Source organism: Manacus candei, unplaced genomic scaffold (genome assembly GCF_025592945.1).
Source record: "Manacus candei isolate 608988 ecotype Guabito, Panama unplaced genomic scaffold, ASM2559294v1 h1tg000043l, whole genome shotgun sequence".
NCBI classification, from domain to species: Eukaryota; Metazoa; Chordata; class Aves; order Passeriformes; family Pipridae; genus Manacus; species Manacus candei.
The window spans coordinates 16102217-16122682 of NW_026138091.1; the positions used below are offsets into that span (position 1 = coordinate 16102217).

Genomic DNA, 20466 nt, shown 5'->3' on the forward strand with positions numbered 1-20466 from the left:
TCTGGGATGCCTCCCATTCAATCTATAAAACCTTAGTATCTTCCTTGTGAGTCAATAATTCCAAACAAAAGATTCCTTAATTAAAAAGAGTGTCACTATTCAGCATAGCGTTTATGCCACAATGGTTGCCCAAGAGTGCAGGGACACATTCCACTATTCTTTCCTGAGGGAGAAAGAAAAAGGTAGATCATGCCTTCCTTTGGAGGATCTCCACACTGCTGTGGAATATTCCAGATTATTTCTCATTCTGTCTGGGGAAAGGTGGATGCAGCCCAAGCTAAGGCTAAAGAGCCTGTGGCACACCAACGTATGAAACATTTCCCTGATGGTGTCACATCTGAGGTTGCATTAGAAACCTGTACACAGTACTTAACAGCCTTACACACACTCACCTTCACTACCAGGTCCTTCAGTTTGGCAACTTCTTCTCCCAGATTCTTAACACTGCAAACCAAATCTTTGCAGAGTTCAATGTAAGTTTCAGTCGGTGCCCACTGCAGTACCATCTGTTAATAGTTACAGTTATTTGCCATAATTACATAATTTTAGATTATAGTTTAATATTCTTCAGTTAATGTATCATAAAAGATAGCATCAGAAAAAGTTTATAACTGCATTTATGCTGGGTTTTAATTGTATGATTTATGCACAACATAATCTACTACTCTTTAGCAGCGTTTCTTGAAAACTTTTGTCACATTAACTCTCCTATCAGCAGAAACATAAAGAAACAAATTTATCTCCTTTAATTGGGTGGCTTAACTCTTTGAAATAAATTATTTTTAAAAGTGTCCTTTACAGAAAGAGCATTGGAGAGCTCTATATAGCTATATAATAACCAAGACAGTTGATAAGTGTTCATAGGTTTCAATTTAAAAGATAGAATAACAGATTCTAAATCAATCTTCTCTTCTTTGGTTTAATACCTTGTGCGAATTTTTGAGAAAATGCTTATTCATGGTCTGCACAGGAACGATCAGTTTACTACACTCTTTATTCAGCTTCTGAAGAAACTTGTAGAATTCATCTTCACTACAAAAATAAAGCAAAATTTTGTTATTCGTCAAAATGCTGCACCTTTTGTAAGCCAAATATTACATATGCATTTCCAACACTGGCTAGTGAGTCAGTTTCATCACATACAAAAAAAACCCAATGTCATTTTAACAGAGTAGTTAAAGACTACTTTTAATATCTTAGCAAGTTTTCTTTTTCCTTGTTTGTTCTGTTTCTCCCCTCTTCCCCCCTTTTTTTTGGAAGAACAATAAATTACTAAGTTACTTGGAATATTTAGCTAGTAAGACACACTAAAAGCCGAAAAAGTGTCACCCAAAAGCTTTTCAGAAACATTCTATTAACCTCCACTTCTAACTCTCATCAGACTGTATTATCAATTGCAATATTTCATTACCTGCTGCGTAATTTTGTAACTCACTATGCATAATAACTGCAACACTATTTTCCTGTGTGTGTGTGCGCACAAATCTAAGTCTTGCAACACCAAAAAGAGAGAACTTGTACTCAATTTTATGCTACATATCAATATTTCTGACCTGCAGCTTACATTTTTGAGGCAGATATGGGAGGAAAAAAACCCTGCTTTCTACTTTTAGAGCTAAGACTGAAATGAATAGGTTTAGAGTCATTTAGTCTCCAGCACAGTGTAATAAGATAAGAATTCAATAACACTGGCTTGGCCCTTGGATCTCGAAACATGTACCTCAAAGGCCTAAAATATCTGATGTTACCTATTTGGAAGAACATTTATACTTGGTGCTCAAATACAAACAGGAAGACAACTCTAATCAAACTAATTTTCAAAGAGTGGAGAAAAGGGATTAATTTCAACATTAGGATTCTAGAGGTTCCATGTGTCACTGACTCAACATTACTGGAAGCATCAGAGAATTTTAGTTGTAAGTCATGGTGCTGGTCAGAAATATTTTGCTATTGACCAGGAAGAGGTAAAGAGGGCAAGGAAGATCATCCAATTGGTTTTACAGAGTGACCTCTCAAGCCCTGAAAAACTCCTGAGAAGTGCCTGTATCTCCAGTAGAAAAGTTTCCATTAGCTCTGAGCCATTTGGGTGAATAACAGGTAGAGCCAAAACAAGAGATAATTATTTATACGTTCTTACTGCAGAACTTCCTCTTCTGCAGATCCATAGGATCTGAATAAACTAATTCAGATCCCAACACTCCTCTATTCCCTAGGGCAATCTGCTATTAAACCTAAATGCAACATGCTTACACACCATCTTACTTGCTTCTGAGGGCAAAAACGTATCCATGAAATTTGCCAAACCAGTAAACTAAGTTACGTGCCAGTGCAGTGCAAGTATCTAAACAGAGCTGGAATTTAGCCCATAGAGTGTCATAGAAGGCTTTCCTTCAACTTTGGCACAGGATCATTAGTGAGTAAAGTTTCAACCACTGCTCAGGACGTCTGTGATTTGCAACAGTGCTGAACTGTTAAGACTTTAACATTTAAAACAGAAATATCTAGATGCATTAGTAGGTATGCTGGAGGTTTAAAACCAAGACTGCTCATGGTTTTCATGAAGATGGGGAAGTAAGAATGCCCATTAGTACATCTTTACAAAATAAACTATTATTTGTTTCAGAACAATGTAACTGAACTGAGTATTTTGAGTAAAAACCCAAATGCTAAACATCTGGAGATAGTCTCAAAGTTTCTCTCACATTACTACAGTCAAGCCATAATCGCAAACATTTCCTTCTACTCAGAAAGATAACTTTTTAGCTGTCTGGGATCAGCTATGGCACCTTCTGTGTTTCATCATAAAGGAAACTATTTTTTGGAATTCTGGAAGGATTCTCAGCAAATATAAAGAGTGTCATGGGCTTCAATTTGGGAGGGGGAAAGAAAGAAAGAAGTACATTTATTCTTTTTATACCACTTCACTTCTTAACAGTTTAACCCCCCCCTCTGGCCCATTTTCATATAATTTTATACCCACTGCAGTGATTTGTTCTTATATTTAGAAATGTTTTCAAAAAATTATCACTTTTAAAAAGAATTAATGGCTGTCAAAACATCAGTGGCTAAACAGTACTAGACACTCTCTGAGTTTATAATCAATCAGTTCAACATTTTCTACTATGTTAGTTTTTCTATGACCTAATGACTGATTTTCCTTCTCACAGAATGACTTTGAACAAGTGGGAAGTAAAATCTTTATATAATAGCATGTAAACATAGCCTATGATTTTAGTCTCAAGGTCAGATTCCTAGAATACATGTCAAACTATTTTCTAAAAAACTATGCACAGTCCTTGCCATAATTGAAATGCTGTCATATTTTGTGTATTTCCATCTTCAATCAATCAATTATTTTCTGCTTTAGAGAACTTCCTATGATCTTAACCCACACTGTACTAGGAATTACATATGTCACTGGCATGTGAGACTGCACCAGATACCATTTGGGTATTTTATTGTATTTGGCCACACATGCAGGGAATGGATAATTTTTTGTATTTCTCCACTTGCTCCCTCTGTTCAAATTTTTAAGCTGCTCTATTTGAATGTGTATATTGAACACTATTACGGAACAATCTAAAAAACCCACACATTTTAACTTAAAAATGGATAAAGCTTAAACTGAGCAAAGTCCCCTTAAAAGTCTCTATTTTAATAGGAATGGTTCAGAAGTCGTTAAAGTTATTTATGGTGTATCGATATCATATTGGTTTATTTATTTAGTTAGTTAGTTAGTTCTTGCATGCTGAAACTTCAGTTCTTCAGTCTTACAGCACAAGCTTGCACCTGGATCCTCTTCTGAAAATACCCACTTGTTTTGATGGAGAATCACAGAATCATAGAATGGTTTGGGTTGGAAGGCATCTTGGAGATCATCTTGTTCCAATCCCTCTGCCATGGGCAGGGACACCTTGCTTGAAGCCCCATCTAATGTGTCCCTGCAACACACTACCAGGAATAGGGCATCCACAGCTTCTCTGGGCAACCTGTTCCAGTGTCTCACCAGCCTTACATCTAATCTAAACCTGCCCTCCATCAGTTTGAAGCCATTCCCCCTTGTCCTATCACTACATGCCCTTGTAAAAAGTCCTTCTCCGCTGGTCTTGAAGGCCCCCTTTGTAGACCTCTCTAAGGTCTCCCTGGACCCTTGTCTTCTCCAGGCTGAACAATCCCAACTCTCTCACCTAATGCACAGCTGCAGTGTGATTCAGCTGCCTCCAAAACATGGTGACATGTACAGACTGAATTTGAACCCAAGCACATTCTTTGGTTCAATGAACAACATAACTAACAGAGTCTAGCCTCATAGCACCTAAATAATACAACAGTGCTCCCCAGTGTTTTGGAGAGGAAAGAATATCTAAGAGAGTAGCAGCACAACTGACAGGTCACTAGTCAAGAGGGAGATAAACACTCCTTAAAGAGGAACTCAACCCTTACTGTCTAATCCTATTTTCAGTAGCCATTGTACCATAGTTCGGCGAAGTAAGAAGAGGAAAGATATGAGCACAGAATCTAAACTAAAGTCGAGGTGTGTCTTCTGGAAAAAAATATATTTACATGTAAAGGGTAAGAGGTTAAGAAATCCTAGTACTCCTTTTGTACTTACTATATCCTTCATTTTTCTTTTTGTGCTGGATGTGGAGTGCTCTAGAGAGCAGTCAGTGCTTAGAGAACTGATTAAGTTTAATAATGTTGCTGAGCAATGTACCTCTCAGCTCAGGCCTGGTTTCCATGGTACTGCACAAGACTATGCTAAAAGTATGACAGGTACTGCAGAGGTGATGTTTAAAGACTACAATGGCAAAAAATATCAAGTTGAAATGGAAATTTAAAGGAGTAACACTTCCCTAAAAAAAGTTTCCTTATAAATCTACTGATACATATAATCTATGATAAGGAAAAAAAACCCAACAACTTCTGAAGTGCTTAATTTGTAAGATAAAAAAATGAAGTATTTTAGAAGCCAGTTAAAACTGCTTCCAGTGGAAGACAAAAACAACAAGAAAGCCCTGAATCTATATGGAAATAACACGTATGATTTAAGATACACACGTACAACATTCAATTTATCAGTTCAAAATTAAAGCCCTATGCAGAAATTATATGCATCTTTCCTTCCCACACATCTTTTTATTGTACCTTACAATCAGAAAAATTTGATTGCAAGACTAACAGAGCCTGCCTTGTCTATGCTTCCAATGTTCTTTATAAAAAACACACCTACCACCAGCTCTCATAATCCACTAACTAGCATATTCTTATGAATGCTATGCATGGGATAAGGTGTGAGAGAATTTTACCTTTGAGCAGCAGAAAATAATGCAGTCATCTTAAATAGTTAATATTTCACTTCCATTTCCTCAGATATACAGTTAATACCTCAATTCCAGGTTCAGAATTTCAGAGAAGTCTTCAATTCTTTTTTCATCCACTTGCAGCTCGTTAATAGCACCTAGGAGTTTCTCTTGATCTCCGGGATTTGTAATGCCAATCTAAATTTAAAGAGTAGTTCCAAACACAATTTACTTTTAATACTTATTAGACATAACAGTACAGTATCATTTATTACATGAGCTTCTAAATAATTAAGAGCCAAAAGAAGTTGTTTTTAAGTTATTACAACCAATTACAACATATGTAAGTGCCAAAGGAAAAAAATAAAACCACAAAAAATACCTGATGCAGAACAGAATTACAAGAGCTGAGAAACTGCCAAATTGAAATTGCACAGGATACTGAGAAAATCTGATTAAGGTATATTAAGAAAAATTAATAGCAGTTTGTATAAGTACCCCTGTGTTGTTAGGATGCTAGGCTTATCTATTTCAGAATCATCAGTGTCATCTCGGACAGCAAAATAACGAATCATCATAATGGTGATACAGCATTAACTCAGAAAGAGAAGAAACTATCAAATCAGTATCAGTTGGAGAATTTGACAGAAAGTGGTCTTTTTTTAACTGAAGAAAATCACGATTTTCCTAAAAAAAAACAAACCAAAAACCACTAGTAACTAAAATTCTCCAAGTAATGCCTGATATAGAAAACACTGTCAGCTGCGCTATTCATCAAGTATTTCAGATTAAGTTTTAAGTCATATTTAAATCCTAGGTTGAGAGTTTTCTTGCAGAACACTTAAGTAAATTAAAAAAAATAATCCTTTTGTTTAAAGGGAAATGCTTCTGTGGCACATTCAATACTTTTCCTTGCTCATCTGACAGGACTTCTGGTGCTAGTAGCCCTAAGATTCTCCTCCAGAAAAGTGAAAAACCTCATAATGCCAGTTCCAAGTATGACTTTGTTCCTAACTTTCCAGCTGAGTACCTGGATTCAGCGGGAGTAGACCACTCAGGAATGTGAGAATGCAAGGATCCCAGAGTCTCCAATGCTAGGACATACAGGACTCTCACTGATGGTCTGAGGTCCTGAAGCTCCCTTCTGCAGCCTCAGAAATCTATAAGATGTTAGTATTCAGAGTATCTGCAACTACTGCAGAAAGAATTTTGAATGAACAGCTGACAACACACATCAGATCAAAACTCTAAGAAAAAGATAGTGCCTGGAGAAATGCTTGCTTTATTCTGAGACTACCGTTTGTGACACCCAGTGTTCATCATGACTGCATAAAAGTGTCCTCCGAGTTCTCCACCAATCACAGGTAACAAATAACTATGGGCTCACAAGTGTGTCTTTAAACATTTTAAAACCGTACGTGTACAGACAGGTAAGCTCTTCGGTAAGGTAAAATCCCAACAAGATTTATTGGGAATTTAAGTACAGGTGTCAAGAACTTTTGAGTTTCCAGTAGGTTATCCTGGGTACCTGAACAAAATGCACTGAAGTCTTTTTAGCAAATATCATTAGCAACCTTAAGAGAGAAAGGTCTGGGTTTCATAGAAATTATTTGCTTTACTTATGTCAAGCTGTAAGTTTGCTCAATTCATTAGCTCTCACGTTTGGCTTGTGGAGCCCTATCTGATATGAACCAGTATTTTCTTAATGCTTACAAAGCATTACAGGAGTTATCTTATCATGTATATGTAAGTTGATTTATAAAATGGTAGTTAGTCTTGAATAGTAAACTTAAAGCAGAACTCTTATGAAGATTGGGTGTGCTTTTGACTCCACCTTCTTATTCCTGAAACCAGCAAATCAGGATGCAGCTTTCTGGTCAGCATATCAGGATATTGTACTTTGTTCTTCTGCAAATCGATCACTGACTGAGGGCCACCATATCTTGAAAATACAGTTCAGGAAGTAAAGAATGTGATAAATGTCACCACAGATAAAGCCTTCCACCACCACAGCAGTTCTGCATATCAAGGTAAAAGGTGTGGAACTTAAGAGATAGGAATTTGATAGACCAGTCCAGACTATTTCAGAAAGCAGACATATTTTACCTTTCTAGACCATCTCTGCAGAATGTGAGGGTGACACAGAACCCGACTGTTCATGCAATGATGAATGCATGGGACAATCACAGTACGACAAGCCCTTCTTTATGGATAAGCAAGTTTTTAAGTTGGTGTTGGTTCAATGATGCTCTGCAGTCCAAATTACAAGAATATTATTGTGAAGTGGCCATATATTTAAGAATGTACAAGTGTTGTACAAGAACTTGCTTATATCTGTAAAACAGACTATGTGCACTCTTGATTTTAATTTTAGCTACATCAACTCAAAGAACATCTATTTTATTCTTTATTCAAATAGATAAAAAACAACCACTGAAAATCCAAGCCCCAAACTCACATTCCAGCATGAACAACACAAGAGGTGAATAACAGATTGCCTCAACACCTGAAAGATAAAACCAGTGAAGCTATGCACAAACTCTCACATCCTTGCCACCTTGCCCAAGTGGCCACTAATTTTAATAACCTGACGCATTTCTGTCAAATATTAAATGCTTTATTGCAGGGACAGGGAGCAGAGGAGTTACAGTCCTGGAACTGTGATATGGAAGCACACAGACCAGGTAATTATCTAATACATATAGTTAAATTTCTGGATTATATTTTGAATTTTGATGTGTCAACTTTTCATTATACATTTCATTTAATCTCAAATCGAGAACAGGGTGCTGACTTCTCTTATTCTAAATTAAATAAAATGTGAGAAAGAAACCTTTTTTCAGTCCTAAATGCACCTAGACATAAAATCACTTCTGTTGCTATCTTACAAGAGATGCTTAAAAAAATAAATAAATTTGAGTGTCAGGAGTAGTGCAGAATCAGACAAAACCCATCAAATGTTGAAGAGACACGTCCCAATGTACTGAACAGATTTGTCTCAATATGGAACAGTTTATAAGCTTAAGGAATGCAAGGATTCCAGCTTGAAAGACTCATTGTTTAGGCTCTGTTGTAGAATACAGATAAAGATATTTACAGAGAAAACATCTTTCTGATATTGTTTGATGGAGGAAAGTGTATCATGATAGTGACAGGATTTCTCCCCAGTTCTCTGGATACAAAGCAGCTTGGTTCAGAGGCATCCATCAGAGGTCATCATTAATCTTTGTAGTAATAAGATCCAGGCTATTTAAAATAGCTGGCTGTTAGCTGAAGGTCTGCCATCACAGTAAAGACTTTCAACTCTGGAGTTACGAAGGAAAAGATTAGATTCGTTCTATCAGCAGCGTGGGGAGAAACTGTTAGCAGAGCTCTAAAACTAGACTGCATCAAGAATTTAGGATAACTTCTGAAGTGCTACTAAGCCAGGAGCATTACATAATTTTTTAACTTCTCAATTGAAGACTCACTAATTAATTTATGTCCACGCACAAAGCATGACTTATTTTCCAGGAACTGTTTTCTGCTGTTGCAGAGTTAAGAGGCAATATCTACAGGAATTGTTTTATCTTCCTGTGCAGAAGCAGCTGATCCAGGTGGCTATTTCAGTTTGTTCAAAACTTTCAGCTTGTCTTTAAAATAGGGAGCCTAGAACATGTTAAAACACTGAAAGAGAAGCTATCATTTTGAGTGAAATTACACATCTTTGGAGAAGGAACTGTAAGACTTAGTCATTCACTAAACTCCACAATTTTATCCCCTTCCCCCAGTGGCCTCTGGACAAAAAAAAACAATGACTACAACACCAAAGGAGATGATGAATATGAACATATGCTCAGTCAGATTTGCAGTTTAATGCAATCATGACCAACACAGCAGCTCACAAAGGGATGAGAAGCAGCCACAAGTATCTCCTTTAAGAACAAAATTCCTGTCAATAGGGGCTTTAGGATTCATATAAATCCCACACCAGGACGCTGTCCACTGATCCTGAGGCTTCAGAAAAGCAGTAACATCAGAACACGTTACTTGCCTTATAATATTTAGAATCATAGAATCAACCCGGTTGGAAAAGACCTCTGAGATCATCCAGTCCAACCCTTGATCCAACACTGCCGTGGTTACTAGACCATGGCACTAAGTGCCACATCCAGCCTCATCTTAAAAACCTCCAGGGACGGTGAATCCAACACCTCCCTGGGCAGCCCATTCCAATGCCTGATTACTCTCTTTGCAAAGAAATTCTTCCTAATATCCAACCTAAACCTCCCCTGGAACAGTTTATGCCCTCTTGTCCTACTGCTGGTTGCCTGGGATAAGAGATTGATGTCCACCTGGCTACAATCTCCTTTCAGGGAGTTGTAGAGAGCGATGAGGTCTCCCCTGAGCCTCCTCTTCTCCAGGCTAAACAATCTCAGCTCCCTCAGCCTCTCCTCATAGGACTTGTGCTCAAGTCCCTTCACCAGCCTTGTTGCTCTTCTCTGGACCCGCTCCAGCACCTCAATATCCTTCCTGAACTGAGGGGCCCAGAACTGGACACAGTACTCCAGGTGTGGCCTCACCAGCGCTGAGTACAGGGGAAGAATCACTTCCATGGACCTGTTGGCCACACTGTTCCTGATCCAGGCCAGGATGCCATTGGCCTTCTTGGCCACCTGGGCACACTGCTGGCTCATGTTCAGCTTCCTGTCAATCCAAACTCCCAGGTCCCTTTCTGCCTGGAGAGTCCCCAGCCTGTAGCGCTGCATGGGGTTGTTGTGCAGGACTCGGCACTTTGCCTTGTTGAACCTCATCCCACTGGAATCAGACCATCTCTCCAGCTTACCCAGGTCCCTCTGAAGAGCCCTCCTGCCTTCCAGCAGATCAACACTCCCCCCCAACTTGACGTCATCTGCAAATTTGCTAATGGTACACTCAATCTCCTCATCCAGATCATCAATAAAGATATTAAACAGGACTGGGCCCAACACTGATCCCTGGGGGACACCACTAGTGACCGGCTGCCACCTGGATGCAGCACTGTTCCCCACCACTCTCTGGGCTCGGACCTCCAGCCAGTTCCATACCCAGCACAGAGTGCCCCTGTCCAAGCCATGGGCTGCCAGCTTTTCCAGGAGTATGCTATGGAAGACGGTATCAAAGGCTCTGCTGAAGTCCAGATAGACACATCCACAGCCTTCCCCTCACCCACCAGGTGGGTCACCTGATCATAAAAAGAGATCAGATTGGTCAGACAGGACCTGCCCCTCCTAAACCTGTGCTGGCTGTGTCTGATCCCTTGTCCATCCTGTAGGTGTTGTGTGATTGCACTCAGGATGATCTGCTCCTCAGTGACCTTGCCGGGCACTGAGGTCAGGTTGATAGGCCTGTAGATCCCCAGGTCCTTCTTGCAGCCCTTTTTGTGGATTGGTATGACATTTGCCAACTTCCAATCATCTGGGACCTCCCCAGTGAGCCAGGACTGTTGGTAAATGATGGAGAGCGGCTTGGCGAGCTCTTCCAGCAGCTCCCTCATCACCCTTGGGTGGATCCCATCTGGTCCCATAGACTTGTGGGGATCTAAGTGGCTCAGTAGGTTGCTAACTGTTTCCTCCTGGATTACAGAGAGGCTATTCAGCTTCTTAGCTCTGTCTACAAGCTCTAGAAGCCAGTTGTCCTCAGGACAACCTGTCTTACTCTTGAAAACTGAGGCAAAGAAGGTATTAAGCACCTCAGCCTTTTCCTCATCTTTGGTGACTATGTTCCCCCCCACCCCACCCCGGTCCAAAGAATTTATGGTTTCCTTGTCCCTCCTTTTGCTATTGATGTATTTGTGGAAGCACTTCTTATTATCCCTAACAGAAGTGGTTAGATTGAGTTAAGGCCTAGATGAATGTCCTAGTTAGAACAGCTGGGACCAGTTCATCACTGGATGGGTGTAACCCAAAACTGTGCATTCTATAGCCTTCCATGCCATTTCCCAGAAACTGTTATCAATAGACCATTTACACCCTCTGCCCAGAGCAGCCTGACTCCTCAGGCTATAAACTGGGTGTTAAGAGGCCTGCAAGACAGGAGGGTGCCTCCCTGTCCTCACACCCTTTGTGGAACTCCCCACCCTGAGGGAGGTACTGGGCATTCCTGCCTGAACTGGAGGATACATATAATCTTGGAGTCTTGGGACTTTTTTAACCACTCGTGGGATCCAGAGGAAGACTGCAGACCACCGCTCTCGACCGGACTGCAATCACCACTCTTGACCGGACTGCACCATCACTCTCACCAACAGGTTTTTCCCTCTCATCTTACTTTGGACTCGGGGCCCAACGAACACCACTCTGTTCATGCCCCAGGGTGCTGGGTTATACATTTGGGTTTTGTGGGTTAAAACCAACTGTTTGTCTGTATAATCGTATTTATTGTATTATTTTATTAAATTGTTATTTTGACTTATAATCTCTCCTTTGAGTTCATTTCCCCTGCCAGTTTACCTTTAAAACAGCACAATGAACTCTTAAAAATCTCTTAATTGACAAAGTTCCCTATACATGCACCCTCTGAGAATACAGAGCTACTTGTGAGTTCTGTCAGAACAACTAAACTGTACTCAGTTACAAGACAAAACTTCAAACAAAACATCCTTGTTGATATCCACTCTGAAGGAATAAAACTCTGGTTCCACCTGCTAGAACATGTGCCTCCTTGGTACCAGGATAGGGAGAAAAAAAGCTGACACTAAGGACATGGCAGTACATCAGCAGCCGGGAGCAGCGTTGAAGTAGCTGTTTTAATGAGGCATCTCTGGTATCCCAGACCAGGCACAGAGTGCTCAGAAGAATTCTGAAGCCTGAAGTACTTACAGTGTTCCAAGGATACTCCTATAATTGGATTTTATTATAGCATCCTCCAGTAAGCACAGAAGTCTTTCGTTTCCCACATGAAAAAATCCAGTAAAGACTAAGGAAAAGCAACCACCCTATCTCCACTGAAAACTGAAGTTTTGTAATATACATCACTTAGTCCTGGACAACAGTAAAAGACCTTCCCAGCTGCAGTAAACTGAAAGAAACAAAATCTCTTTTTTTTGGTAAGGTTTTACAAACCTGATTGGGATATGAGATTCTACATATTCTCCAACAAAAATTACCACCTCACAAAGGAGGACCACATTTAAAGTAGTAGTTCAGGATTATGTACTGCTAATCCAAGCACTGATTTCCTTTCAGGGAAATCATACTTAAATACTAAAAATGGTAACAACTAAACTTTAAACCAGAACCATTTCCTGCTTAACCCTGATCATTCACTGATCTGTTAGATTACACACTTCATGGAAAGTCTGTCTATATTCACATTAAAATTCAAGAAGTTGCAGAAGATGCTGAAAGAATTTTTACAAGGTTAGACATTTATAAAGAGAAGGCATTAAAAACATTATAAAAAGAGGAAAAAAAGTAAATTAAGTTTTAAAGTAGTAAACTGACCTGTATTAAGTCATCTTTTTGCATGATCAGAAGTTCTCTTAAAGTTATATCTTGTTCCTGTATAAAACAAAGGGGTTTCTACCATCAAAAAGGATTTCAGAAGAAATCAGTTTTCACTTGTTTTTCCTTGTTTTACTTCAGTTTTCAAGAACAAAAGGAATGAGTTGTTTAGTTTAGAAGCATCACATGTGATGAATGCACATAATCAAGAAATTCAATTTAGTCCATTGTAGTTTAACTTACCATTTTATATATAAACTTCTGCTTAATAAATTTACTTGAATTAATATACTAGTAGTGATATAACTTTTTATTATGCAGTAGTTGCATTTGGCTTTCACGGATTACTTGACAGATAGCAGACACACAAGATTACCTTCAATAGTCCTCTAATGTGTTCTAGACCAAGACCATGTAAAAACACTTCCATGTCATCAAAGAGTGAATAGGAACTGTAAAGATAATAAATGAGACCGGAGTTAAAAACAGTGGACATCCAGAACAAAATGCTATAGAAAAGCTCTTCATTCAAAGCACTGGGGAGCAACCTAAAGCTGCACACATCTGCTGATGACAGAAGCATCTCATAAACATCACGGGATGCAATTTATTTTATCAAAATTCTATAAATGTCTTTTCTGTCTAATAAGTTGAATGGAGCCTGAAGGTGATGATTTTCATAAATAAAGGTCATTTTAAGTCACAAAACACTCCAACTGAACCTTGAAGTTGGGTCACAAAACCCTGAAAAATGTGGAAGTAGGGTTAAGGAAGATAACTATGTATTCTTATCAGATAACATTCATATAAACTGGATTCAGTCCACAACTCTTACCCTTCTGGTTCCAGTTAAGCCAAAAAAAGGTTATCAAGAAAACACGAATGTCTGTAACTAAAGATAGTGGAAATTAGTCCATCAAGAAACTTGTTGTCAGAAGACTACTGTTCAGACTGAGGAGGTAGTAAACTCTGAAATGTAGGTTCAGAGTTTAACATTTCTAAACAAAGACAGAGTACCAATTTTGATTCCTTGCTCTACTAAGAGATTTAAAAGCATACGGGGGGAAATAACTAAACAGCTTTCAACATTCAGATGAACTTTAGTGAAGAGAATCAAACCAAAGAACAAATACAAAATCCAGAAAGGACTACTGCTATTGCTACAGTGAATCCTTTGCCAAAATCCTGAGTTATGAGTTGCTCTGTCTTACTTTAGGCCCTGAAATGAAGGTCTGCCTCCTCTTCACCTCAAAAATTGAAAGGGCATCTTGAGTGCCATCACACAGCACGTACATGACAACCAGGGGATCAGGCTCAGAGATCATGGGTTAAGGAAAGGTGGGTCCTGCTAGACCAACCTGATCTCCTTTTATGACCAACCATTTCAGGATGAGGGAAAGGTTGTCGATGTTATCTACTTGGACTTCAGTAAAGCCTCCAATACCATCTCCCACATCATTCTCCTGGAGAAACTTGCTGCTCATGGCTTGGCTAGGTGCCCTCTTTGCTGCATTAAAAACTGGCTGGATGGCTGGGCCCAGAGCGGTGGTGAATAGAGCTACATCCAGCTGGCAGCTGGTCACTGGTGCTGCTCCCCAGGCCTCAGTATTGGGGCCAGTCCTCTTTAACTTCTTTATTGATGATCTGGACAACGGGACGAAGGGCACCCTCAGTAAGTTCACAAACGACACTAAGTTGGGTGGGAGTGTTGATCTGCTGGAGAGCAGGAGGCATCTGGACAAGATGGATCAATGGGTTGAGGCCAATTGTAGAAGTTCTGGGTCTTGCCCTTTGGTCACAACACCCCCATGCAGTGCTACAGGCTGAGAGGAGAGTGTTTGCAAAGAGTCCCAATGGAAAAGGACTTCAGGGTACTGGTCAAGAGACAGCTAAACATGAGGCAGCAGTGTGACTGGGTGGCTAAGAAGGTCAATGGCATCCTGGCATATACTAGTGTGGCCAGCAGGACTAGGGAAGTGATTGTTCCTCTGATCTTGGCACTGATGAGGCCACACTTCGAGTGTTGTGTCCAGTTCTGGGTCCCTCACTGCTACAAAGACATTGAGGTGTTGGAGCATGTCCAGAGAAGGGCAACAAAGCTGGTGAAGGGTCTAGAGAGCAAGTCATGCAAGGAGCAGCTGAGGGAGCTGGACTTGTTTTGTCTGGAGAAAAGGAGGCCCAGGGGAGACCTTACTGCTCTCTACAACTACCTGACAGGAGGTTGTGGCTAGGTGGGGGTTGGCCTCTTCTACCAGGCAACTAGAGACAGGACAAGAGGAAATGGCCTCAAGCTGACACAAGAGAGGTTCAGATTGGACATCAGGAAGAACTTCTTTGCTGAAGGGGTGGTCAGGCATTGGAAGAGGCTGCCCAGGGATGTGGCAGAGTCACCATCCCTGGATGTGTTCAAGAAATGACTGGCTGTGACACTTAGTGCTATTGGTTTAGTTGACATGGTGGTGTTTGATCAAGAGTTGGGACTTAATGGAGTTCTTTTCCAACATTAATGATTCTATGATTCTAACAACAGAACCCAGTGAGGCTTTGTCTGAACTGAGGTACTGTCTGATGTGAACTGCTACCCTGCAAACTGCCATCAACCCATCAGCCTAACGATACAAAACTACGCCATTCCAAATTCAGCACGACCTGGCTGAGCAGGGGCAATCTGACCCATCAGAACAGACTATGGGCTCCAGAAGCTGCCTTTCTAAGACCATGCAACTCAAGATGAAGGCAGCAAGTAGATGGTTTGTTGAGGACTTAGCCAACATGTTCTGGAATAAAATTGTATCAGAGATCTTTGAAGTTGCTGAAGCAGGGGCTGATTTCAGGCATAGGACACCTTCAAGTTTCAGTCACCAGCATGCTCTGCCAAAACTTCTAGAGCTCAACTGGTGTTCATACATAATTTTGACTCATATGCAGAAAAAAAAGAAAAGGGCATAGCTCTTCCTGGTGACATGAAGCTGAAAAGCGGCATTTGGTGAAAGCATCGAAATTTTAACATCAAATGAAGACAAGCACAGAACAAGACCATGCTCTTTGTTTATAATTCTTGAAAAATTAATAGTACATTAATATACTTACTATGGGCTCATGGTAGTGCTCATAACATATATATATATATATATATAGGAACAACTTAATCATTGATATGAACAAATACAATCTCTTAGGAATGTTTATATGCTAAAATTACACTATAACTGTATTTACCCAACTCTGTGGTCAGAGACAGCTGTCAGAAATTTGCAGATAGCCTCTTGCTCAACTGTTTTATGGTATCTCCCTTGCACATGATTTGCAGCCAAAGAGAGTAAACTAAAAATCTGGAAGAGCCAAAATGAATTAATTGTTATTCAAACTCAAAATGCATAAAAAAATATATGGGAATAAGACTACAAAGAGTTCTATAACCAGTTACTATCTACAGGGAATATGAAACATCTGCCACTTATTCTCTAAAGCATACATCTATAATGAGAAGTTAAGACTACACCCACAGAGTATTTCCAAATTAATCAAATTCCAGCACATCACTGAACTGACACAGAGCAAAATGGTGAATGTAACGTGGTCTAAAAAAGTCAGCATCCATCACTACAGAAGTAGCCAAACACCAACATACTAATATTTGTGGTTTGTAGACGAGTTCTATATACTCAAGGCAATAAGTTGTCTTAAGGGCACAGGGCATACAACTATTTTCATGTCTCCATTTCCACCGCCCATATAGACCTAACATTGATCAATTTACACCTGACAATCTAAGTTAACTATATCTGACAGTCAGGGATTCTTTCAACTGATTAAAGAAGCAGCCTTCTGTTAGACATCACTATGCATCAGTGATGGATTCCAGAAACTGAACTGCCCCTGTGTTTTAAGATAGTCACTAGAAAAACAAGCAAAAACAAGTAGAAAAATAGCAAAACAAGTAGAAACTCAATAAACCTAAAGGAATGGTGAAACCCATTGCCTGAACTTCAGGTGACTAGCCAGTTTCATATACATACACACATACGTGCAGTGGGTTGATCTTGGCTGATAAGTCTCTACTCAGTTCAGCAGTATGGGAGAGAATCACAAGGGTAAGAGTAAGAAAACTTTTCTTGGGCTGAGATAAACACAGTCTGAAAAGTAAAGAGGGAAAACCCCCAAAACTTAAGTGATGCAAAGGCAGTGACCACCTCCCACCAGCAGAGAAATGCCCAGCCAGTGTCCAATGTTATCACTGAGCATGTGATAGGGCATAGAGTATCCCTTGTGTCAGCTGGAGTTAGCAGTTCAAGGTTATGCCCACTCCCAACCTCTTGCTCACTTGCAGCCTACTTGCTGAAGATGGGGAGCAGTCTGAGAAACAGAGAAGGCCTTGATGCTGCACAAGCACCACTCAGCAATAGCTAAGACACTAGTGTGTTACAAATGGTGGTTTGGTCACAGTCCTAAACCACAGCACCATATAGGCTGTTTGGAAGAAAAATAACTCCATCCCAGTCAAATTCAGAATAACAGAAATGAAAAATATTTCCCCTCCCAGAAACAGTTTCTGCAGACAGTCTGTATGACAGGCCTTTCAGTTGTCAATAGCCTGAAGAGCAGATCCTGAAGCTGGAAGAAGCTCATGACCATTAAATATCTCAATACCATCTGCAAGACTTTGCACCAACTGTTGAAAGTCAGCACTTCAGGTCAAGAGGCAAGACCCACCTCTCAAGTGTGAGAAGCCTGTATTCCCTCCATGTCACAGAAAGTCATGTTATAAGATTATATGGCCGTAACCTGCTGAACAAGTCGTTTATCAAAGGCAGAAAGCTTTTGTAACCTCTTTCAGTAACCTGAGCTAACAGATCACTGAGCCTCAGACACAGATCGTGCTAGCTTCCACTGACATCTTTGTGCATAGCTATCATTTTTGCTCCTGCCTAGCCTTGGAGTGTGGCAGGAAAAAAAAAAGGTAAGAAAAAGAAGCTTTAAAGTGAATTACAATTTGTAAGAGTAAATTATACATTTTTGAAGAGCCACTGTGAAAAGCCACATCATTCGTAAGAGCAACTCAAGGCAAAACACACAGAAATATGGTCTCACTGATCCACCATGTATCATCTGGTAACAGCAGAAACAGATTTATTTTAGGAGAAAAGTCAGTAGCTCTCTACACTGCTCTCCCCATGATCCAATGACCAAGTTACATTATTTTACACTTTCCTCCCTCCCAAGAACAGATTTTGAAAATAGCCAGTACCAACTCCCCTTCTTTTTAGCTTTAGCCTTTTCACTTCCAAATTCAATCAGAAACTATACTCTGCAAATTAGTTTGATATCTGCATTCTCTCACATATTTTGGCAGACAGATAAAACACAACACATTTTTATACTTCTCTTATCAACATTACTAACATGAATAATCCCTTGTTTTGCATTCTAAATCTAAAGTCAAGGATTCTGAAAGAATAAAGAAAAAAGAAAAAGCGTTTCCAAAACACTACTCTATAGCTTTTACAGCACTGTGAAAAGCTTTGATATAACAGAAAGTTGTCTATATAGATGTAACAGCACAAGTATTCAACTAGCTGCTATAATGTAATTATTAAAGTAACACTTCTATAGAAAATTATATAATTAACAGATTCTTGAATCAAAACACAAAATTTACATTTCTAAAAAAAATGAAATTAAATACCTCTGTATGTTTGTTGATTTTTGCTAGCTCTGCTGCTGTTTTTTCATCCTTAGTCTGCAGATTTTTGTCAGCTCCTAGCTCAAGCAACTTCAAAATTACACTTCTATGTCCATGCTGCGCTGCCCATATTAATGCCTGCAAAGAGCAACTTTGTTTCACCAAATTTACATATGGAGCAAAAAACAACAAAGGTTCAATCAATAAAGCATGGCCCAATCTGGAGACAAAGACAATTAATGCAAAAGAATCTCAAAGTGGTGTTAAAGCAGAAAATTCCAATGAGTATTTCTGAGAAAGTTGTACCTAGAAACAAGTTAGCAGGTTCTTGCTTTTTAAAATTTTTATCATTAATTACAACACACAAAAGTAAATCACTTACTGAATATCCATTTTCATCTTGGGCATTTATGTGTGATCCACAAGCAACAAGCAGAGCAACAACGCGAGCATAGCCTTTTCTAGCTGCATACATCAGTGCAGTCATTTTTTTCCTGAAAGAAAAAAGAGGTCAGCTGAAAAAAAAAGTATTTCAAGATATCAAAATACCACTGTATTATCAAGTAGAGCACCTCAGTTCTATAAAGATTCTCTGTTCTGCAGAAGAACTACACAGAGGATGAAAGACCAAGACACCACATTCATGCTTCAGCACAGGAGTCAACAGAACATACAGAGCCAGCAACTCATGTATGACGAATTAACAAGTTTTAAATATTTTAAGAGGTTGCATTTATTTTCTGACTAAAACAAAGTTAAGAGGTCAATTGCCTCTCAACTTGTCAAGAAGGAAACTTAGACGAAACTCAACATGTCTCTCCTAGGAGTTTAGAATATAGACATATAGTACTTCTGGGAGAAACAAGTAAAAAATCCTGTATCAATGTTTTATCACCTGCAAATTCCATTAGCACATTAACACACAAATAACCTTAACATGTCCCAGCTATGAAACACTGTAGCTTGGTGACTAAAACCATTTCTGTTCTGGTTCTGAACTACACAAAACCAGTTTTTAAAAACCATCCTTCCTGCTGCTACCACAGACCCAGAAGCAGCAGGTCTCTCATTTAGCACATAGGTCAGCTTAATGAGAAGAGAATGAACATAATTGCAGATCACAGTTTTCACCCTACTAAAAGCAGAGAAAAATCAGCAAATCATCTCTTTCCCCTTCAATTAACAAAACAGTGGCATACTTCCATTTCTCATTTTTAAAACACACAGCCTAAGTGATGGGTTCTACATACAGTCTAATTTTAATCCTAAATTTGGAAAAAATACGCAGTTTCATGGAGGGCAAGTTGTAAATCACAACTGAATATTTAAGAGGAAGAATATTAAAAAAAACCCAACTATGTTTATAAATCCAAAACCCTCTCTGGTAAAATCAGTGTAAGCAATAGAATCACAGGTCATACAGGTCTTACCACCACTGTGCAGAGGTGCAGTGCAATAGCACAGGCTACACACATATTGTCAACATCCAAGACCCCCCCACCCTGAGTACACCCAAGAGGAGTCTTCAGACAATTACATACAAAGACCACACTGAAGATTGTAACTTTTCAAGTACTAAAACTAAATGCAATCAGAATATTTTTGTCCTTTATCTCATTTTTGTTTTCTGTTCCCAGAAGTTGCACCAGAGAAGGTTCAGTTTAGATATTAGGGAAATTTTTTTTCACTGGAAGACTGGTTAGGCATTGTCTTATGCAAACACAGTTTGTGCACATTTGAGACAGCCTTACAGTAGGGAAAGAAGTCGATTACTCAGAGATAAGTAAAATGAAAGGTAACCAGACCTTCAAGACATACAGTTAACAAAACAGTGGAACTTTGTAATGAAGCAGAAAGATTTGCATCAGTCTAGAACTAATTCGATTTAGTTCATCAACCCTCCAAAAGCAGTTTTGACTGAATATGAGGAGACATTTTTACCATGGGGTACAGTCAATCAGTGGAACTGGCTGCTCAGGGAAGTTTTTTAGTCTCCATATCGAGTTTCAAGACCAGATGG

General features: G+C 39.4%; 1 protein-coding gene across 6 annotated transcripts in view; it reads right to left on the bottom strand.

Moving 5' to 3' along the window:
• Window positions 1-20466, bottom strand: part of ASZ1 (ankyrin repeat, SAM and basic leucine zipper domain containing 1) — a 40727-nt gene that overhangs the window by 3064 nt on the left and 17197 nt on the right. For 4 of the 6 annotated variants that reach the window (XM_051795533.1, XM_051795532.1, XM_051795531.1 and 1 more), the window contains exons 5-12: window positions 18829-18940; window positions 18450-18584; window positions 15983-16095; window positions 13140-13215; window positions 12764-12820; window positions 5386-5498; window positions 927-1032; window positions 393-506 (exon numbers count right to left, since the gene is read on the bottom strand). In XM_051795533.1, the coding sequence (XP_051651493.1) occupies window positions 393-506; window positions 927-1032; window positions 5386-5498; window positions 12764-12820; window positions 13140-13215; window positions 15983-16095; window positions 18450-18584; window positions 18829-18940 (826 nt within the window). The remainder of the gene's footprint in view (window positions 1-392; window positions 507-926; window positions 1033-5385; window positions 5499-12763; window positions 12821-13139; window positions 13216-15982; window positions 16096-18449; window positions 18585-18828; window positions 18941-20466) is intronic. The other 2 variants (XR_007905893.1, XM_051795535.1) reach the window with 1 other exon arrangement.